Source organism: Lepus europaeus, chromosome 1 (assembly GCF_033115175.1).
Source record: "Lepus europaeus isolate LE1 chromosome 1, mLepTim1.pri, whole genome shotgun sequence".
NCBI lineage: Eukaryota > Metazoa > Chordata > Mammalia > Lagomorpha > Leporidae > Lepus > Lepus europaeus.
This window is the reverse complement of record NC_084827.1, coordinates 90,994,890-91,012,651: the sequence shown is the minus strand read 5'-3', so window position 1 is coordinate 91,012,651 and position 17,762 is coordinate 90,994,890. Positions and strand designations below refer to the sequence as shown.

The 17,762-nt window shown below is 41.3% G+C and overlaps 1 protein-coding gene across 1 annotated transcript; it reads right to left on the bottom strand.

Annotated features, from left to right (window-relative positions):
• Window positions 1–2,465: 2,465 nt before the first annotated feature.
• Window positions 2,466–16,755, bottom strand: LYPD6B (LY6/PLAUR domain containing 6B). The gene is made up of 4 exons (XM_062199620.1): window positions 16,620–16,755; window positions 13,002–13,100; window positions 4,269–4,399; window positions 2,466–2,802 (listed from the first exon to the last, which is right to left on the bottom strand). Exons 1-4 carry the CDS (start codon window positions 16,732–16,734, stop codon window positions 2,638–2,640), a joined length of 510 nt encoding a protein of 169 aa, XP_062055604.1. The 5' UTR covers window positions 16,735–16,755; the 3' UTR covers window positions 2,466–2,637.
• Between the last annotated feature and the right edge of the window lie 1,007 nt (window positions 16,756–17,762).

Below are 17,762 nucleotides of genomic sequence, written 5' to 3'. Positions count from 1 at the left end.
GTCAAAAGAAACCCTGGGGAATAAAAAGATACCAAAGATGCTATTAAAATGTTCCAAGTGAAGCCATATATAATTAATTTCAAACAAGCATAAGCTATGAAAACGCAAATACTTCAAGGTGCTGAGTGAAAGGCAGGATAAATCTCCATCAGGCTTCCAAACTTATGCTTCCAGGTGAGTCTAAGGTTGTATCAGAGACAGGGAAATAATGATGTCTGCTCCCTCCCTGTTTTATGGGAAGCTAAAGAGCCCTAAGATGAGGCATTCCCAGTACACATCAAGGACAAGAAGAGACATAAATACAGCCTCTGACTCAACACATAACTACTAAGAGGCAGAATCAAATAAATGGAACAAACAAAACACAGGGCATAGGAGTTTGGCACACTGGTTAATACACTGGGATGCCAGCATTTCATATGTGAGTACCTGGCTTCTAGTCCCCATTCCACTTCTGATTCCAGCCCCCTACTAATGCATACCATGGGAGGCAGTAGCTGTCATTGGCTCAAGTATCTGGGTCCCTGTCACTCACATTGGAGACCCAAATAGAATTTTTGGTTCCTGGCTTCCGCTTGGTCCAGTCATGGATGTCCTGGTTATCGGGGAATGGAAGACCTGTGTCCCTCCCTCCCTTTCAAATAAATCAATTTTTTTAAAAAGGCAAAAAATTCAGTGCTACAAAAGACAAAGAAAACAATGGAAGTGATGTGACAAACCATTGCCCAGATAGAGCAACTACTCCTGGCTCCACAGTTCCTGCAAAGAAAGCAGCTTTCTCTGTAGGCAACCTTGACCTCATACAGCTTAGAGGTCAGTGAATATCTTCTGTAAATGGCAAAATAGCAAAGCTTTCAGCCTTTCAGCCTCTGTAGACCATCATTCTGTGCTGCATCCATGCAAGCACGCCATTATAGCATGAAAGCAGTCACAGCCATCACATAGCAAATGGACATAGCTGTGCACTAATAAAACTTTATGTATAAAAATAGATGGTATGAAAAAACAGATGATGGAACAGATCTGGCCTGTGGACCATAGTTGGCCAACCCATGTCATTATGTGAATCCATGGAGCTGGGACTGCATCATGAGTAGATTCTACAGAATACCCAGCATTCTAATTATGCATGATTAATTAGGGGGAAAAAGTCATTCCATGAAGTCATCATTATACATGGAAGTGAAGAGCATATAAAAGTCAGCCCAAGGCCAGCGCCGTGGCTAAACAGGCTAATCCTCTGCCTTGCGGCGCCAGCACACCGGGTTCTAGTCCCGGTCGGGGCACCGGATTCTGTCCCAGTTGCCCGTCTTCCAGGCCAGCTCTCTGCTATGGCCAGGGAGTGCAGTGGAGGATGGTCCAAGTGCTTGGGCCCTGCACCCCATGGGAGACCAGGAGAAGCACCTGGCTCCTGGCTTCAGATCAGCGTGGTGCACCGGCTGCAGCGCGCTGGCCATGGCGGCCATTGGAGAGTGAACCAACGGCAAAGGAAGACCTTTCTCTCTGTCTCTCTCTCACTGTCCACTCTGCTTGTCAAAAATTAAAATTAAAAAAAAAAAGTCAGCCCAAAGTGTGAAGGCAGGAAGTTAGGATTCTAGAAACAAGGAGATGATGCTCATTTGAAATTATGAAACTGTGTCATACAAAATGGAAACAGAAGGAGACAACTCGACAAAACATTGCAGCATGTGTTTGGGGAGGATGTCTTGGTCAACCTGACATTGAGATAGAGAGGTGACTGTTTGGGCCACAGGAGCCTTTTGGCCATTTTCCTGGACTAGGGCTCATTAAGCCGCTATGGCTAAGGGTGCATCAGGTGATAACATGTCATCTTACCCACTCTGGGAGGTTTCCCAACTATCACAGTTCACTAGGCTTACATTTAGCATCCCCAAAATGTCCTTCCTGGAGCAGAAAAATACTAAGCCACTTTGGCGTAGAATCTCACCCTTGAAGCCAGCATATGTCATCTATGGTGCCTGGAAACAAAACTTCAGTGACTTCCTGCATGACACTGGTAAGTGTGTTCCCTCCGGTGCCTCATGTCAATCAAGAAGCACACAGAGTACATTTTTATACTGTATAATTTAAGAGCTTTATTCCCTTCCCCCCACATGCACACACAATTAGCAAACAGATTTCATATTCATTCAGTTGGAAGTTTTCCTCCTACAGGTGCCTTTCTCACTGACTCTTCTGTCAGCAGGTTAGCTGCTTTCTCCTGGGGGCAAGGGTTAGGTTTCACAGAGACTCCAAGCTAATCGCAGAAACAAGAGAGTCTGACCCAGTAGCTTCTCGGTGAGTCCATGAGGCCAGGAAGTCCTTTCAGCGACAGGCCTGGAAGGCAGGGAAGAGTCAGGCTACTGAAACCTGTCAGAGATGCTGGCAGGATTCTCCCTGCAGAACTGACAAAGACAGCCCCTGTGACCAGAAAGGCTGGAGGTCAAACAGTCCCATCCTCAATGCATGCCTCAAATGGGAGCATCTTAATGGATCAAACCACTGGCTTTCGTGTTGGGGTCCATGTGCCCTCATCACCAAGTGCAAGATCGATCTTCACTCCACAGTTCACTGTTCACAACATTTTTGGTTTGTGCTTCAGAGGGCTGCTCTCTGCCTCTCCTAGGAATGACGGTCTCAGAGCAAGGGAAGCATGAAGACCCAGGCAAGCACTGGCAGGTAGGGTGTGCAGGCACTGCTGCCGGATGTCCTCTGGGCGTGCATCACGGCGAAGACTGCATTAGTGTGGTTGGTGGGCAATTCCACATTGCAGATCATTCCTTCACAGCAAGACCTACACTCCTGTTACAGACGGAAGCAGAGAGGGGAAAGAGTGGACAACAGGAAAAAGGGGCAAGGGATTAAACAGAGAGAAATAGAATGACAGCTCTATCTGAAGACAGACAAGGAGAGTTGGTTATCCAGGCTAAGTGTCACCCACACCCCTGGCATGCCCTCTTCTCTGCCCTGTCCATGGGGAGTGAAGAGGCAAAGACCATCTTAAGTCTTCTTTCATCCTGTGATTTATCTGTGTCAAATCCAAGTATAATCAAGACCAACAAAAGGAAGGGAAACTTAATAGGACTACTTGATTGAGTCAACAAATCTCAAGGTTTGTAAGGGGAAAATGAAAGCTTGGAACCTTTTGGGTTAGTCATTGCTTTTCTCTCTCAGTACTACTTGTTAGGGTATAATAATGGTTCTCAATTGTCTATGCTCACACCTGATTCCTATCATTACAGCAGCAACAGTCTGCTAATTATAGCTGCTGAGTAGTGAAAAAGGATTGGGCCCTAAGAACATAAGGTATAGGGGAAACAATCTCCTATCACAACACCAATGTGTGCCTCATACAATTCCTCAGTCCAATACCCAGCCATTCATAGAGACTTCCAGGATGGCCAGGCAAGATAAAGGCATCAAGTCTAGGCATCTGTATCAGTAATTCTCAACCTGAGCTGCACATCAGAATCGCCTTGGGAAACTTTTTAAAAATATCCTGAAACCCTGAGGTTCAGCCTGAAGTACCCTTTACCACCACAAATATAACATGGATTCTACAAAAGTGATCTGTGTAGCCAGAGCTGATGCCATAGAACCATTTTCTATACTTATCATCTATGTCAAATTCTAAAACCTCATGAAATGAACATACTTTCTAGTAATCCTTTCTCAAACATTTCAAGATTTCAGGCATATAAACGAGTAAAAATTTATTTGAAGCGATCGAATGAGAAACTTGTACAGACCAATTGATCTAAAATGTATCCACAGTTCATTGTATTGGACTGAGGCTAACCTTGCAGACTCATGTCCTCATCTAGGCAGGGATGGCGGATGAGACAAGGTGTACTAAGAGCTGTCACTGTGTTACTCTTTTTGCCATCCAACTTCCCAGTGCAGTGTGCTTGGGAACCCCCAGCCATTGAATGCACCATCTGAGTTGGGCTCTGGAGTGCTTCTTTGGTGGTTTGTTTTTAGACAACCAGAGCTGGCTTCAGAGCCTTCAACCAAAGAGTGAGTCTAGGTTTTAGGTCTGGAGCCTGTGGATTATCATTCCTTTTTAGGGACATCATATCTTGGTGAAGGACAAAAATGTTCAACTCCCTTTTGGTCTCCCTCTGATCACAGGAATTAAATATTTCCTTCAAAATATAAATATGTTCAGCACATTACTTATCCTTCCTGCCTCTTTCATAATTTATAACTTACCATCTGACACAGAAACTTTACACACGCACACTCATACATACACACAGGATCCTCACCGTGTGTTCAGAATCTCGGTTGTGGCGACAGCCAACAAAGTGACATTCACTCCTGGAGGCACATTTCTTGGTGATGGAAGTACTTCTTCCATGGTTGGTGAAGTGGTGAACTGTCAAACAGTACTGTGTATCTAGGCAACAGAAAATAATGCAGGAAAAAGCAATGTCATTTTCCACATTGTTGGCAAGAGATCCCTGAACAATCTTTTAGAATATGTACCCATCCCTTAGTGCCAACTAAAGCTGAGAAAAAATTGTGCAAGCTCTTCATCAAAAACAGAGGTCTTGGGGACAGTGTTTGGCATAGTAGTCAAGAAGTCAGTTATAATATCACCTATGTCCCATGCCAGAGTGTCTGGGTTTAACTAGCTTCCTGCTACTACAGACCCTGGGAGGCAGCAGTGCTGGTTCAAATAATTGTGTTCCTGCCAACCAGGTGGGAGACATGGATTGAGTTCCTGGCCCCCAGCTTCAGCTGGCTCAGCCCTGGCCATTGAGAAGTGAGTCAGAGGATGGGAGGTCTGTCTCTCAAACAAACTAATTAATTTCTAAAAACCATGGATCTGCTCATTTGATATTTTCCTCATCCCTGTATTTCCATTTTTTCTTTCTCTTTAACTCTTCTGTTTCCTGCCCATCCTTTGCTCAATACAGCTACCAAAGTTCTTTTTTTGTAAATATCGGTATTATTTTCATTTTATTTGAAAGGGGGGGGGGGAGGGAGAGAGTGAGTCTGTGTTGGGGTAGGCCAAAGCCAGGAGCCTGGAACTCAGTCCAAGTCTCCCACATGGATGGCAGGGACCCAATTACTTGAGCTATCACCCCTGCATTCCCAGGTTGTGCATCATGCAGGCATTCTAAGTGGCATCTTAACTGTTTCACCAAATGCCCGCCTAAGCTAGCTCATTTCTACATGGACTTATCCCCAAAGCTTTAATCACATACATTTTATTACTTGAGTTTCTTTCAGGAAAATAATTTCATTCAATATCCTAGGTCATTCTGCTTTGAATCTATAAAAGGGTTTTCAGAAACTGCATGGAAAAATGTGGATTATGAAAAAACTACTCATGGACTTGAAAATTTTTTTAAAGTTATTGATTTGAAAGGCAGAGTTACAGAGGAAGAGGGTGAGAGAGAGAGAGAATGAGAATCTTCCATCTGTTGATTCAACCCTCAAGTGGCCTCAATGGCCAGAGCTGGGACAGATTGAAGCCAGGAGCCTGGAACTCTATCCCATTTATGTGGCAAGGGTGCAAGCACTTGGGCCATCTTCTGCTGCTTTCCCAGGCATATTAGCAGGGAGCTAGACTGGAAGTGGAGCAGCCAGGACTCCAACCAGCACCCATATGGGGTGCCAGCATCCCAGGTGAAGGTTTAACTCAATGTGCCACAATGCCAACACCTAGGATCTCAAAAATTATTCACCAAAAATAAACTTTTAATTCCATTTTCTTCGATAGGTATTTCAGGTCAATGAAATTCTTCTTAGTTTAACCACAGCAGCAATGTCACTGCATAAGGAAACAATTGGACTGAAGTCGAGAAGATTGGGCTTACTTCTATATTCTCATTCAACCTTTACCATAGCCTTAAAGTGAGTCATACTAACATCTCATTTTACAGATAGAGACCTAGGCACATTTTCTTATCTACTGCCAAAATTAGAAACTGGGAGAAGGTAAGATCCTGACTGAAGCAGTTCTCTAGGATTTAGATTCTTAACTAGACAACAGTGCCTCTCCATTTACTTGATATTAAACTAGACAATGCAGTAGAGTGCTCTACAAGGATACCAATCTGCCGGGGTCGGTGTTTGACCTAGTGGTTAAGACACCAGTTGGGACACCTGAACCCCATATCACATATTCATGCCTCTGGCTCCAGACTCCACCTTCTTTCTAATGCAAACCCTCCGAGGCAGTGATGATGGCACAAATAATTAGGTCCCTGCCACCTACCTATACAAGAGCTTGGTTTGAGTTCCTGGCTCCCAGATGCAGCCTGACTCAGCCCTAGCCATTGTGAGCAGCATATATGGGAGTTCCCTCTATGTCTCTCTGCCTCTGACTTCTGGGTTCAGAAGTAAAGCGATGGTTAAATGTTTGGGAGAAGGCCTTTTGATCTATACTCCAAAAGAATTGAAAGTTGGCAGCTGGATATGTTCATAGAGAATATGACAATAGGCCAAAGCAGCCTCAACATATCAGCACAAAAGCCAGGGAAAATAAAACAGGAAATGCCATTTTTGTTGTATCCTGTTACATTGGAAACCTCTTTTGACAACACTGACAGACCACAGAATTGAAGCTCTAAGGAGAAAAGGAAACTTGAGATGACAAAGAACAAAATCTGCAGGCCTGTTTGCCCCCACAAAATAGTTGACTATCAATTCCATAAATAATGACAAAGTAAAAAGTCAGAAAGCACACCCTCAGTTACAATTACAGATGGCTAATATCTTTGGGGTTTGACTAGCATGTATATGATCAAGAACACACTGTTGTTGGGTCATGTTGGCACATGTTGGGTCATGCTGGAATGCACATGGCAGGGCTAAATCTCTTCCATCCTTTCCATCTCTACCATTTTCTTAGTGACATAAAGTGACAGTTTCCCCTGTTTGCTCAAGTTTCAAACGCAAACCCAGAAAGAGCTGTGCATGTTGCTTGCAACCATGTTAAAATGGTTCTGGTTTGTGAATGACAAACTATATGGCTATGCACAGAACTGCTAGGGAACCGCTTTCATCCAATTCAAAATGGCACAGTTCATAAAGAGAAGGCTTAAGAGGTCAGGCATCAATGCCCAATTTACTCCTGTTCTATGCCTTACCACTGAATTTTTAGGGGGAATTTAAAGTATATTGCTGAAGAATAATACCCATCCTCTGAAATATGTTCATAAATAGAGGGATCAACCAACCTTGAAAGCTTGGGAAAAACTAAATCTCTGTGGGAAATGTAGAAACGAATTCCCCAAATGCACACAGTCACACATGCACATGTACTCACAGGCACATGCATGATGTAAGGGCAATCACCCTACAGAAGTATAAAAGAACCTCAAGAACAGTATCTTGGTAATTAATTATTCTTAACAAATAATGAAAAGCACCATCCATATAGATGTCACAGCCATTTGTGTTAATTTACTCCATATGATTCTCAATGGCAGAAGTCTCCAGTTTGCAGCGTTTGTCTCCACTCATTGGCTTTATCTGGAAGACGTAAGGCTATTCCACTGCTATAACTGATGTGGAATAGAAATTTCTGAAATATTCAAGGTCTAGTAGTAGACCAAAACTAGTAATCTCTAATTCAGGAAGAGCTTTGGGGTTGTTTGTTTAAATGTTTTCTCAGCCTTTTACATATGAAAGCTTAAAAAAAGTACTACCTAAAATCTGAACAGCCAGATCTCCTTATAGTTCTAAGAGTTTTTCAATTCCAAATCTTCCATCAGCACATTCTCTCTGATTTACTTTCAAGTTTCTTTTTTTTTTTAAGTTTCTTTGTATTAAACCATTCAACTTCCTGCTACTTCTGTCCCTACCAAACTAGTTCAAGTCTATCTTTTGCTTGGAAACAATGATAGCCCCATTCGGTATCCCCTTCTGCACTAGTCCCTAGCCATTCATTTTCCACACAGCAGCCAGAGCAATATTTTATCACACAATTAACATCATGTCCTCCCTAGCTTTAAACTCTCTGTTATCCTCCATCATACTTAATGATGAAATCCAAGTTCCTTATGAGAAATGTAAGATTCATTCATTCCCTGGTTCTTGTCTCCTCTGATCCTTTCTCCATCTCCCACTAAGCCTCAGCTATCAAGTAGGAAGTCAAGCCTACTCTTGTCCTTTGAGGTCTTTGCACTTACTGTCCTCTCTTCCTGGCATGCTCTGTTAATAGATTTCCACATGGCTGGCTTATTTTTGTCATTCAAGTGTTAATTCTATATCTATCTATCTATCTATCTATCTATCTATCTATCTACCTATTACCTATCTATTTACTTATTTGGCAAACATAAGTATCCCATCTGATGAATCACTTTCCAAATGTCCACAACATCTGGGGTTGGACCAGGCTAAAGCCAAAAGTCAGGAATGCAACTCAGGTGTCTGAGTGGCAGGAACCCAATTACCAGTCATGACTGCTGCCTCCCAGGGTCTACTTTAGCAGGCAGATATACCCAGGAGCCAAAGCCAGAGGCAGGTGTTGAACACAGGTACTCCAATGTAGGGCACAGGAATCCTAACCAGCATCATAACAACTAGGCTAAATGTTCTCCCCAGATCTTAGTTTTAATATATACCTCTCAGAGATTTCATTTACAACCAAATCAAAGGCATCCATTCAGGCAATAAATATTTACCAAGTACCTAATTGGGTCAGGCACTGGATTAGGCATTGGGGGTACAGCATGGAATTACATAGACTAAAAAGATATTCAAAGGTTTGCTGAACGAATGAATATACATCCTAAGAATCAGTCTCAAAAGTACAGAAGAGTTCCTCTGCATTAAGCCAGCAAGTATGACTTTTTTAGAGGTATCATTAAGCATTTATAAAATTCTTGGAATGCTTAGTCACCATTGTAGTCTATCTGTCCTCTCTGGAAAATATCATTTAAGAAATTCTTCTTGAAGGTGCACATAGCTGCAAATAGAGGCTGTGCCACCAGGTTCCAAGTTCTCTCAGTACACAGTCATGCATTACATACCAATGTTTGGTGAACAATAAACTACATATACAATGGTGGTCACATAAGATTATAAGGGAGCTGAAAAGTTCTCATTACCTAGTGAACACATAGGTAAAGAAGAGACCAGAGGAAAACAAACTAATAGAGAGAGAGAGAAAAAAAAAGAATCCCCAAGAAAATTCACAGTTATGGGTTTAGCAGAAGAATTGCATACCTAAACTAGCTCCTTAAAAAGTTTGAAATCAGCTCTTTTATTTGCCAATTTAATTTCCTTAAGGTAAATTCCAAGGAGTGGGATGGCTGGGTTGTATGGTAGGGTTATATTCAGTTTTCTGAGGAATCTCCGGACTGACTTCCATAGTGGCTTTACTAGTCTGCATTCCCACCAACAGTGGGTTAGTGTCCCTTTTTCCCCACATCCTCGCCAGCATCTCTTGTTGATAGATTTCTGTATGTGAGCCATTCTAACCGGGGTGAAGTGAAACCTCATTGTGGTTTTGATTTGCATTTCCCTTATGGCTAGTGATCCTGAACACTTTTTCATGTGTCTGTTTGCCATTTGGATTTCCTCTTTTGAAAAATGTCTGTTGAGGTCCTTGGCCCATCTCTTAAGTGGCTGTTTGTTTTGTTGTTGTGGAGTTTCTTGATCTCTTTATAGACTCAGGTTATTAATCCTTTATCTGTTGCATAGTTTGCAAATATTTTCCCCTATTCTGTTGGTTGCCTCTTCATTTTCCTGACTGTTTCTTTTGCAGTACAGAAACTTCTCAATTTGATGTAATCCCAAATGTTAATCTTGGCTTTGACTGCCTGTGCCTCTGGGGTCTTTTAAAGAAGTCTTTGCCTGTACCTCTATCTTGCAGGGTTTCTCTGATGTTCTCTAATAATTTGATGGTGTCAGGTCATAGATTCAGATCTTTAATCCATGTTGAGTGGATTACTCAGAAATCTGAATATAGCCCTACCACATGACCCAGCCATCCCATGCCTTGGAATTTACCCAAAGGAAATTAAATTGGCAAATAAAAGAGCTGTCTGCACCTTAACGTTTATTGCAGCTCAATTCACAATAGCTAAGACCTGGAATCAACCTAAATGCCCATCAACAGTAGTCTGGATAAAGAAATTATGGGACATGCACTCTTTAGAATACTATACAGCAGTCAAAAACAATGAAATCTGGTCATTTGCAACAAGATGGAGGAATGTGGAAAACATCATGCTGAGTGAAATAAGCCAGTCCCAAAGGGACAAATATCATATGTTATCCCTGATCAGTGACAACTAACTGAGCACCAAAAAGGAAACCTGTTGAAGTGAAATGGACACTATGAGAAACAGTGACTTGATCAGCCCTTGCCCTGACTGTTGATGAACAACTTAATACTTTATCCCTTTTATATTTTTTTGTTCTACTTAATACTATTGGTTGAACTCTTTAATTAACACACAATTATTCTTAGGTGTTTAAATTTAATTGAAAAGTGATCCCTGTTAAATATAAGAGTGGGAATAAGAGAGGGAGGAGATGTACAGTTTGGCACATGCTCAATCGGACTTGCCCCAAATGGCAGAGTTAGAAATGTGCCAGGGAATTCCAATCCAATCCCATCAAGGTGGCATGTACCAATGCCATCTCACTAATCAAAATGATCAGCTTCAGTTCACAATTGATCATAATGATAGGTCTAAGAGTCAAAGGGATCACACAAACAAGACTAGTGTCTGCTAATACTAACTGATAGAATTAAAAAGGAGAGAATGATCCAACATGGGAAGCAGGATACACAGCAGACCCATAGAATGGCAGATGTCCTAAACAGCACTCTGGCCTCAGAATCAGCCCTTAAGGCATTCAGATCTGGCTGAAGAGCCCATGAGAGTATCTCATGCATGGAAAGCCAAGACACTCTGGCCAAAAAAAAAAAAAAAAGACCTAAATGAAAGATCTCTGTGAGTGAGATCCCAGCGGAAAGAACGAACCATCAAAGAAGGAGGTACCTTTCTCTGAAGGGAGGACAGAACTTCCACTTTGACTATGACCTTGTCTAAATAAGATCGGAGCTGGCAAACTCAAAAGGCTTCCATAGCCTTAGCAACTCATGACAAGAGCCTAGGGTGATTACTGATGCCATAAACAAGAGTGTCAATTGTTAAATCAACAAAAGGAGTCACTGTGCACTTACTCCCCATGTAGGATCTCTGCCCTTAATGTGTTGTACAATGTGAATTAATGCTATAACTAGTGCTCCAACAGTATGTTTCACTTTGTGTTTCTGTGTGGGTGCAAAGTGTTGAAATATTTACTTAATATATACTAAATTGATCTTCTGTATATAAAGAGAATTAAAAATTAATCTTGATGTGAATAGAATGGGAGAGGGAGCAGGAGATGGGAGGGTTGCGGGAGGGAGGGAAGTTATGGGGGGGAAAAGCCACTGTGATCCAAAAGCTGTACTTTGGAAATTTATATCTATTAAATAAAAGTTAAAAAAAAAATAAAGAGAAAAGAGAAGACAAAAAAAAGTTTGAAATCATGGACCCCAGCATCAAAAGGTTTTCACTAATAGAGAGGAATGCTGTTGGTGCATTATCTGCTTAAAAGAAAATCCGGGATGAAAAAAGAAATAAATCAAGAAAAATACCAATGACATGCTTCAAAAAAGAGTGACTTCTCCTCAAGAAAGCATTTAGTCAGGTCCTTCAGGAAGTGTTCAGAAGCAGGTGTTATTATCAGAGGGGATAACAGCTCCATGTGTGGTATTGCTCTAAAGACCCTCCCATGGAACTAGATGCAGAAGTGGAAGAGAGTGATGGGGATGATTTTGACCCTCTGTAGGCCTAGGTTAACTTGTGTTTATATCTTAGTTTTTTGTTTTTTTTTTTAAAAAAGCTTAAAACACACAATAAAAATATTTAAAATAGGAAAAAACTTATAGCATAGGCTATAAAGAAAAATATTTCATATGGCTATACAGTATGTTTATATTTTAAATTAAATATTACAAGTCAAAAATTTTAAAAAGTTATATTTACAATACAGAAATATTATTGTCAGCTGAGATTAATTCATTAATTGATGAAAATAACTGTTTTTATAAAGTTAGCCTATGTGTAGAGTATTTATAAAGTCAGTAGTGATGTTCAGTAATATCCTAGGCCTTCACATTCACTCACCATTCACTCACTCACTCACTTACCCATAGCAACTTCCAGTCTTGCAAATTGTATTCATGGTAAGTGTCCTATACAAGAGTGCCATTTTTTTATCTTTCACATTGTATTTTTACTGCAACTTTTCCATGTTTACATAACAAATACTTACCATATTTTAGAGTTGCCAACAGAGTTCAGCACAATAACATGCTGTGCAGGTGAGCAGTCCAGAAGTCAAAGGCTGTACCACGTGGTCTAAATGTGTAGTAGGCTACATCATCTAGGTTTGTATTAGTACAGGTTATAATGGTCATGCAACAAAAATATTGTTTAATGATGCATTTCTTAAGATGCATGCCCATGGTTAAGTGACACATCAGTGTAACCTGATGTCAGATATTCCCTTGGAAGAAATCTCTGAGTCCTGTAGAACATCAACAGCCTATTGGCAGCCGGCGCCGCGGCTCAATAGGCTAATCTAGTCCCGGTCGGGGTGCTGGATTCTGTCCTGGTCGCTCCCTTCCTGTCCAGCTCTCTGTTGTGGCCCAAGAGGGCAGTGGAGGATGGCCCAAGTCCTTGGGCCCTGCACCCGCATGGGAGACCAGGAGAAGCACCTGGCTCCTGGCGTTGGATCAGCGCGGTGCGCCGGCCGCAGCGGCCATTGGGGGTTGAACCAACGGAAAAGAAAGACCTTTCTCTCTGTCTCTCTCACTGTCCACTCTGCCTGTCAAAAAAATAAAAATAAAATAAAATAAAAAACAAAGAGCCTATTAGCAGGCTAGTCCATTACATAATATATCTCTGTTCTGCACAAGTCAAGGCAGACTTAGATCACATGAAATTAGAAGTCTTCAAGCTTAGCACACTTACTTTGTGGACACCATTTGTCTTCTGCCCATCTATTGCAGTTATAATTATCTCCTGCATTTTCACAGGTAAAACACTTGAAGCTGTTTGGAAACGGTGTAGCTTTAGAGAAAAATGCAAAGTAGAAAAGAAGTTTAAAAGAGACAAAAATTTCAAATTTCAAATATGGTACAAAATTAGGAACATAAACTAGGTGAACTTAGGAACCATCAGCTTTAGAATTTCTGTTTCTAGAGAGCTAAACCTCCCCATCAAGCTTTTGGGCACTTCTTTTATTCCCTTTCCTTTAAGTAGTTTTTCTATGAATTTTCACTCTAACACAATGAAAATTATTTCACAAGCCACTTTGAAAAATTATGCATTATTTTATTACAAATTGGGGATAAGCAAGGGTTGAAAGGATGGACAAGGGTGTCAGAGGTATTGGAACCCATAATTTGATCTGTATGTCATCTCCAAAAATAACTAAGGTCAGGATTAACCTGAGTTTGAATTCTGTCTTTACCACTAATTTGCGTGTGATTTTTAACTTCTAAGATAAAATAATATTTCTAATAATGATGCAGATCTCCCCGACTTGCAGAGGTATAGTGAGCTAAATGGGAAATTGTGAATAAAATAACTAATGGAGTCCCTGGCACATCAAATCATGCTGGTTCCCACCCCTATGCACTTCCATTGCAGCTACACTTAACATCTAACAAGTAATCCCCTCGAATGTATACCAGTGATCACAACATTAAATTAACATTTAATACAAGTAGAAAAATGACAGTAATTATTAAGCCCCCAAACTCAGGCCAGAGTGTCATAGAAAAGAAAAATTATGAATTGCTGGCAGCACAGCCTGGATTGAGAGCAACTGTATGTTTCTTTTTATCTTTTCCTTTCTTTTTATTTATTTATTTTTTTGGCCTTCTCTCTTGTTATTTTAATGGGCAAGAAGAAAAAATAAAATAATTTGACATTTCAGTGTAGACTAGGTTATAGGGCTCTATGTAAACCTCCCAATTTATGGGAGTGAAACAGACAAACATGACAGTGAAATTCAAACCACGTTAGCACATAAACCAGAAGTTGGGGTGCAAATGAGCAAACAGTGGTTATTTCAGATACAAGGCATGATATGTATTAACTGCATAAATGAGGAAAATATCAACAACTGAGATTCAGAGGGCATGAAACTAAATATCGTTGAATATGTTTCAGTTTTTCCTATGCAGAAAAGTACACTAGTTAGGTAAGTTTATAAAATGACTTCATTAATCAGTTTGAAAATACTGAGTCAGTGCTGCCAGGTTAGCAGTTAAAAAGTCAAAATTGGCACAACATTTTTGACTGAGTAATTCTAATTCCAGGAAATCTATACTAAGATCATTATCCAACCAAAAAAATGCATTTTAAAAGCTTTTCAATGAAATGTTATTTATCTTGCATATGAGTTTTTTCTTTTTAAAATTTTATTTATTATCTGAGAGGTACAGAAAAATAGTTTCCATTACTAGTTCACTCCTCAAATGTCACAATGGTCACAATGATCACAATGGTCAAGGGTCAGCCAGATCTCACCCTCAGCTGTGTATCAAGAAAATTTTATGGGCCGGCACCACAGCTCAATAGGCTAATCCTCGGCCTTGCGGCACCGGCACACCAGGTTCTAGTCCCGGTCGGGGTGCCAGATTCTGTCCTGGTTGCCCCTCTTCCAGACCAGCTCTCTGCTGTGGCCCAGGAGTGCAGTGGAGGATGGTCCAAGTGCTTGGGCCCTGCACCCCATGGGAGACCAGGAGAAGGCTCCTGCCTTCGGGTCAGCGTGGTGGGTGAACCAACGGCAAAAGGAAGACCTTTCTCTCTGTCTCTCTCTCTCACTGTCCACTCTGCCTGTCAAAAAACAAAAAAATTATGAAGAAGAAGGTGGGGATGGGGCCATTGCAGTGCACAGTGGGTTAAAGTCCTGGCCTGCAGTGCCAGCATCCCATATGGGCGCCAATTCTGGTCCTGGCTGCTCTATTTCCCATCCAGCTCTCAGCTATGGCCTGGGGAAGCAGTAGAAGATGGCCCAAGTCCTTGGACCCCTGCACCCACTTGGGAGACCCTGATGAAGCTCCTGACTCCTGGCTTCAGATGGGCAGAGCTCAGGCCATTGCGGCCAACTGGGGAGTGAACCAGGGGATGGAAGACCTCTCTCTCTCTGTCTCTTCCTCTCTCTGTAACTCTTTCAAATAAATAAAATAAATCATTAAAAAAAAAAAAAGATGTGAAGGTGGGAGGAAGAAGAGAAGAGCTATTCCCTCTTTCAGTCTCCCGTCTATTGAACCTCTGGAGAAGATATTTGGGGAAATGTAGTTTTACAACCTTTTTTTCGGCTAGCGCCGTGGCTCACTAAGCTAATCCTCCACCTGCAGTGCTGGCACCCCGGTTCTAGTCCCAGTTGGGGCATCAGATTCTGTCCCAGTTGCTTCTCTTCCAGTCCAGCTTTCTGCTGTGGCCTGGGAGTGCAGTGGAGGATGGCCCAGGTCCTTGGGCCCTGCACCCGCATGGAAGACCAGGAGGAAGCACCTGGCTCCTGGCTTCGGCACAATGCGCTGGCTGCACTGCACCGGCCTTAGTGGCCACTTGGAGAATAAACCAACGGAAAAAGGAAGACCTTTCTCTCTGTCTCTCTCTGTCTAACTCTGCCTGTAAAAAAATAAGAAAGAAAATTTTTTTCATGATTCTTATACTCTTTCACCTGTGGGAACTATAGGTATTCACAAGCATACCAAATAACTTTTTACTTATAAGAATCTCTTTCTAATAAAGCATATGAGAAAAACTTCAGTTGTCTGAGAACAAAGAAGGGGTTATGATAAATGCATATAAACAATGAAGATATTTTAAAGAATGTGTGGACAAACAGAATTAAAAGGTAAATTTATTTTGGTGCAAAACAAATTGAAATCCATTCATACAAGGAGTCCCTTAAAAGTTCATGGAAACGCAGATTATGAAAAATCTATATGCATGAATTTCAAAAATTTTTGTACCAAAATAACTTATATTTCTAATTCTGTTTGTCCATGACATTTTGAAGTACTCAAAATGTATATAAATTGTGCTAATATATTATCTTGTAGACAATATGCACTAATATTTCTGTTTCTAAACTATTAGTGACAAAGTGGAGTTTTATATAACTTTTGGTAATAATAATTATACATAATAGTCATGAAAATCCAGGTAATATTTCTCTCCAAATTAAAGATAATCATCTGTTTTCAAAGATATCAATGCCCATTGGAAAGACTGAGTGTATCATTTAATGTAGAAAATTCCTACAGCTGATGCCCTTCTTTAACAAAGAGATCAACGAAGAACACTGAAGATCCTCTGTTGAAGCCATGATTAGCAATAGTGCTCAAAAGAGTTTTCTTTAAAACAAGAACTCCTTTAAAACTTTAGCAGGAAACCAAAAAGATTTCTTTCTCCAGACCTATACCCACAGAGGTAATAAACACTGTCTGTTTTATTCTTGGCATAAATCAAACATTCTAGAAAAAGGCAAAGCTACAGTAGACAAGAAAGGGAGATTCAGATGGACACCTGGTCCCACAGCCATGAAGGAGGATGGCAGGCACTACTTACGGTCAACAGGAGGCCTCACATTATAGAAGTTGATGTTCTTGGCAAACACCCCGTGTTCTGAGAGGGTAAAGACCTGGACAACAGCTACAGCCAGAGCGTGACACAGGAGCAGCATCCTGACCTTGTGTACTGAACAGGTCAAACCCATATATCTACAAGGAAAAGACAGTCTGCTACAGTTTATTTGTTTTATACATCAGCACGATTATGTTTTGCTTCTCTTTGGAAAGCTTGATTATTCAAATAGATTCAACTACCATTGTGCAGGACAAGCACCTGTAAGCAAATTGCATTCGTTTTACTCAGATGAAAGTTAAGTAATTATTGCTTTTGCACTAGCCAGAGAGATTTAGCAGGATGGCAAGTGGCCTTTCATGTTCAGGAAGAACAAGTAGCCAGTACTGCCCTGGCTGCACCTCCCTTGATTTCTCTGTGCTGGGGCGAGCTGGTTGACATCATATTGAATCACTTATCTCTTAAACCAATGGTAGTTCCACATCTTGCATGATCACCTGGTCCACCTTTATGTCAAATCCACTCCCTATTAAACACTTACGTTTGATAAATTTTGCAAGTATGTCAAGATGTGGAAGAAACAATAAAAGTGGGATTAGTGGCAAGGTCAGTGTGCAGACAATGAATCTGAGAAGCAAAATTTCTGCTGGACCCCAGAGCACACAAACACTGAGAAGAGAAACAAAAGCCTCTGTGAAAGGGGCTAGCATTGTCGGTATAGCCACTACCTGCAACATCAGAATCCCTTGTGGGTGCCAGTTCCTATCCTGGCTGCCCTACTTCCAATCCAGTTCCCTGCTAATGGCCTGGGAAAAGCAGCAGAAGTTGGGCCAAGTACCTGGACCCCTGCCACACATGTGGGAGACCCAGAGGAGGCTCATGGATTCGGTCTGGCCCAGGGCTGGCCATTGCGGACATTTAGGGAGTGAGCCAGTCTATGGAAGACCTCCTTCTCTATGTCTCTCCCTCCCTCTCTCTCTGTAACTCTGGCTTTCAAATAAATATAAAATCTTTTTTTAAAAAAAAGAATCACTGTGAAATGCCAGCCCCACTTGCTCCTGGCATAATGGATGCAAAGAGAATATGGTAGGAGATTCTAGAAGAAACAGAATACAGGTTGTTTGAAAA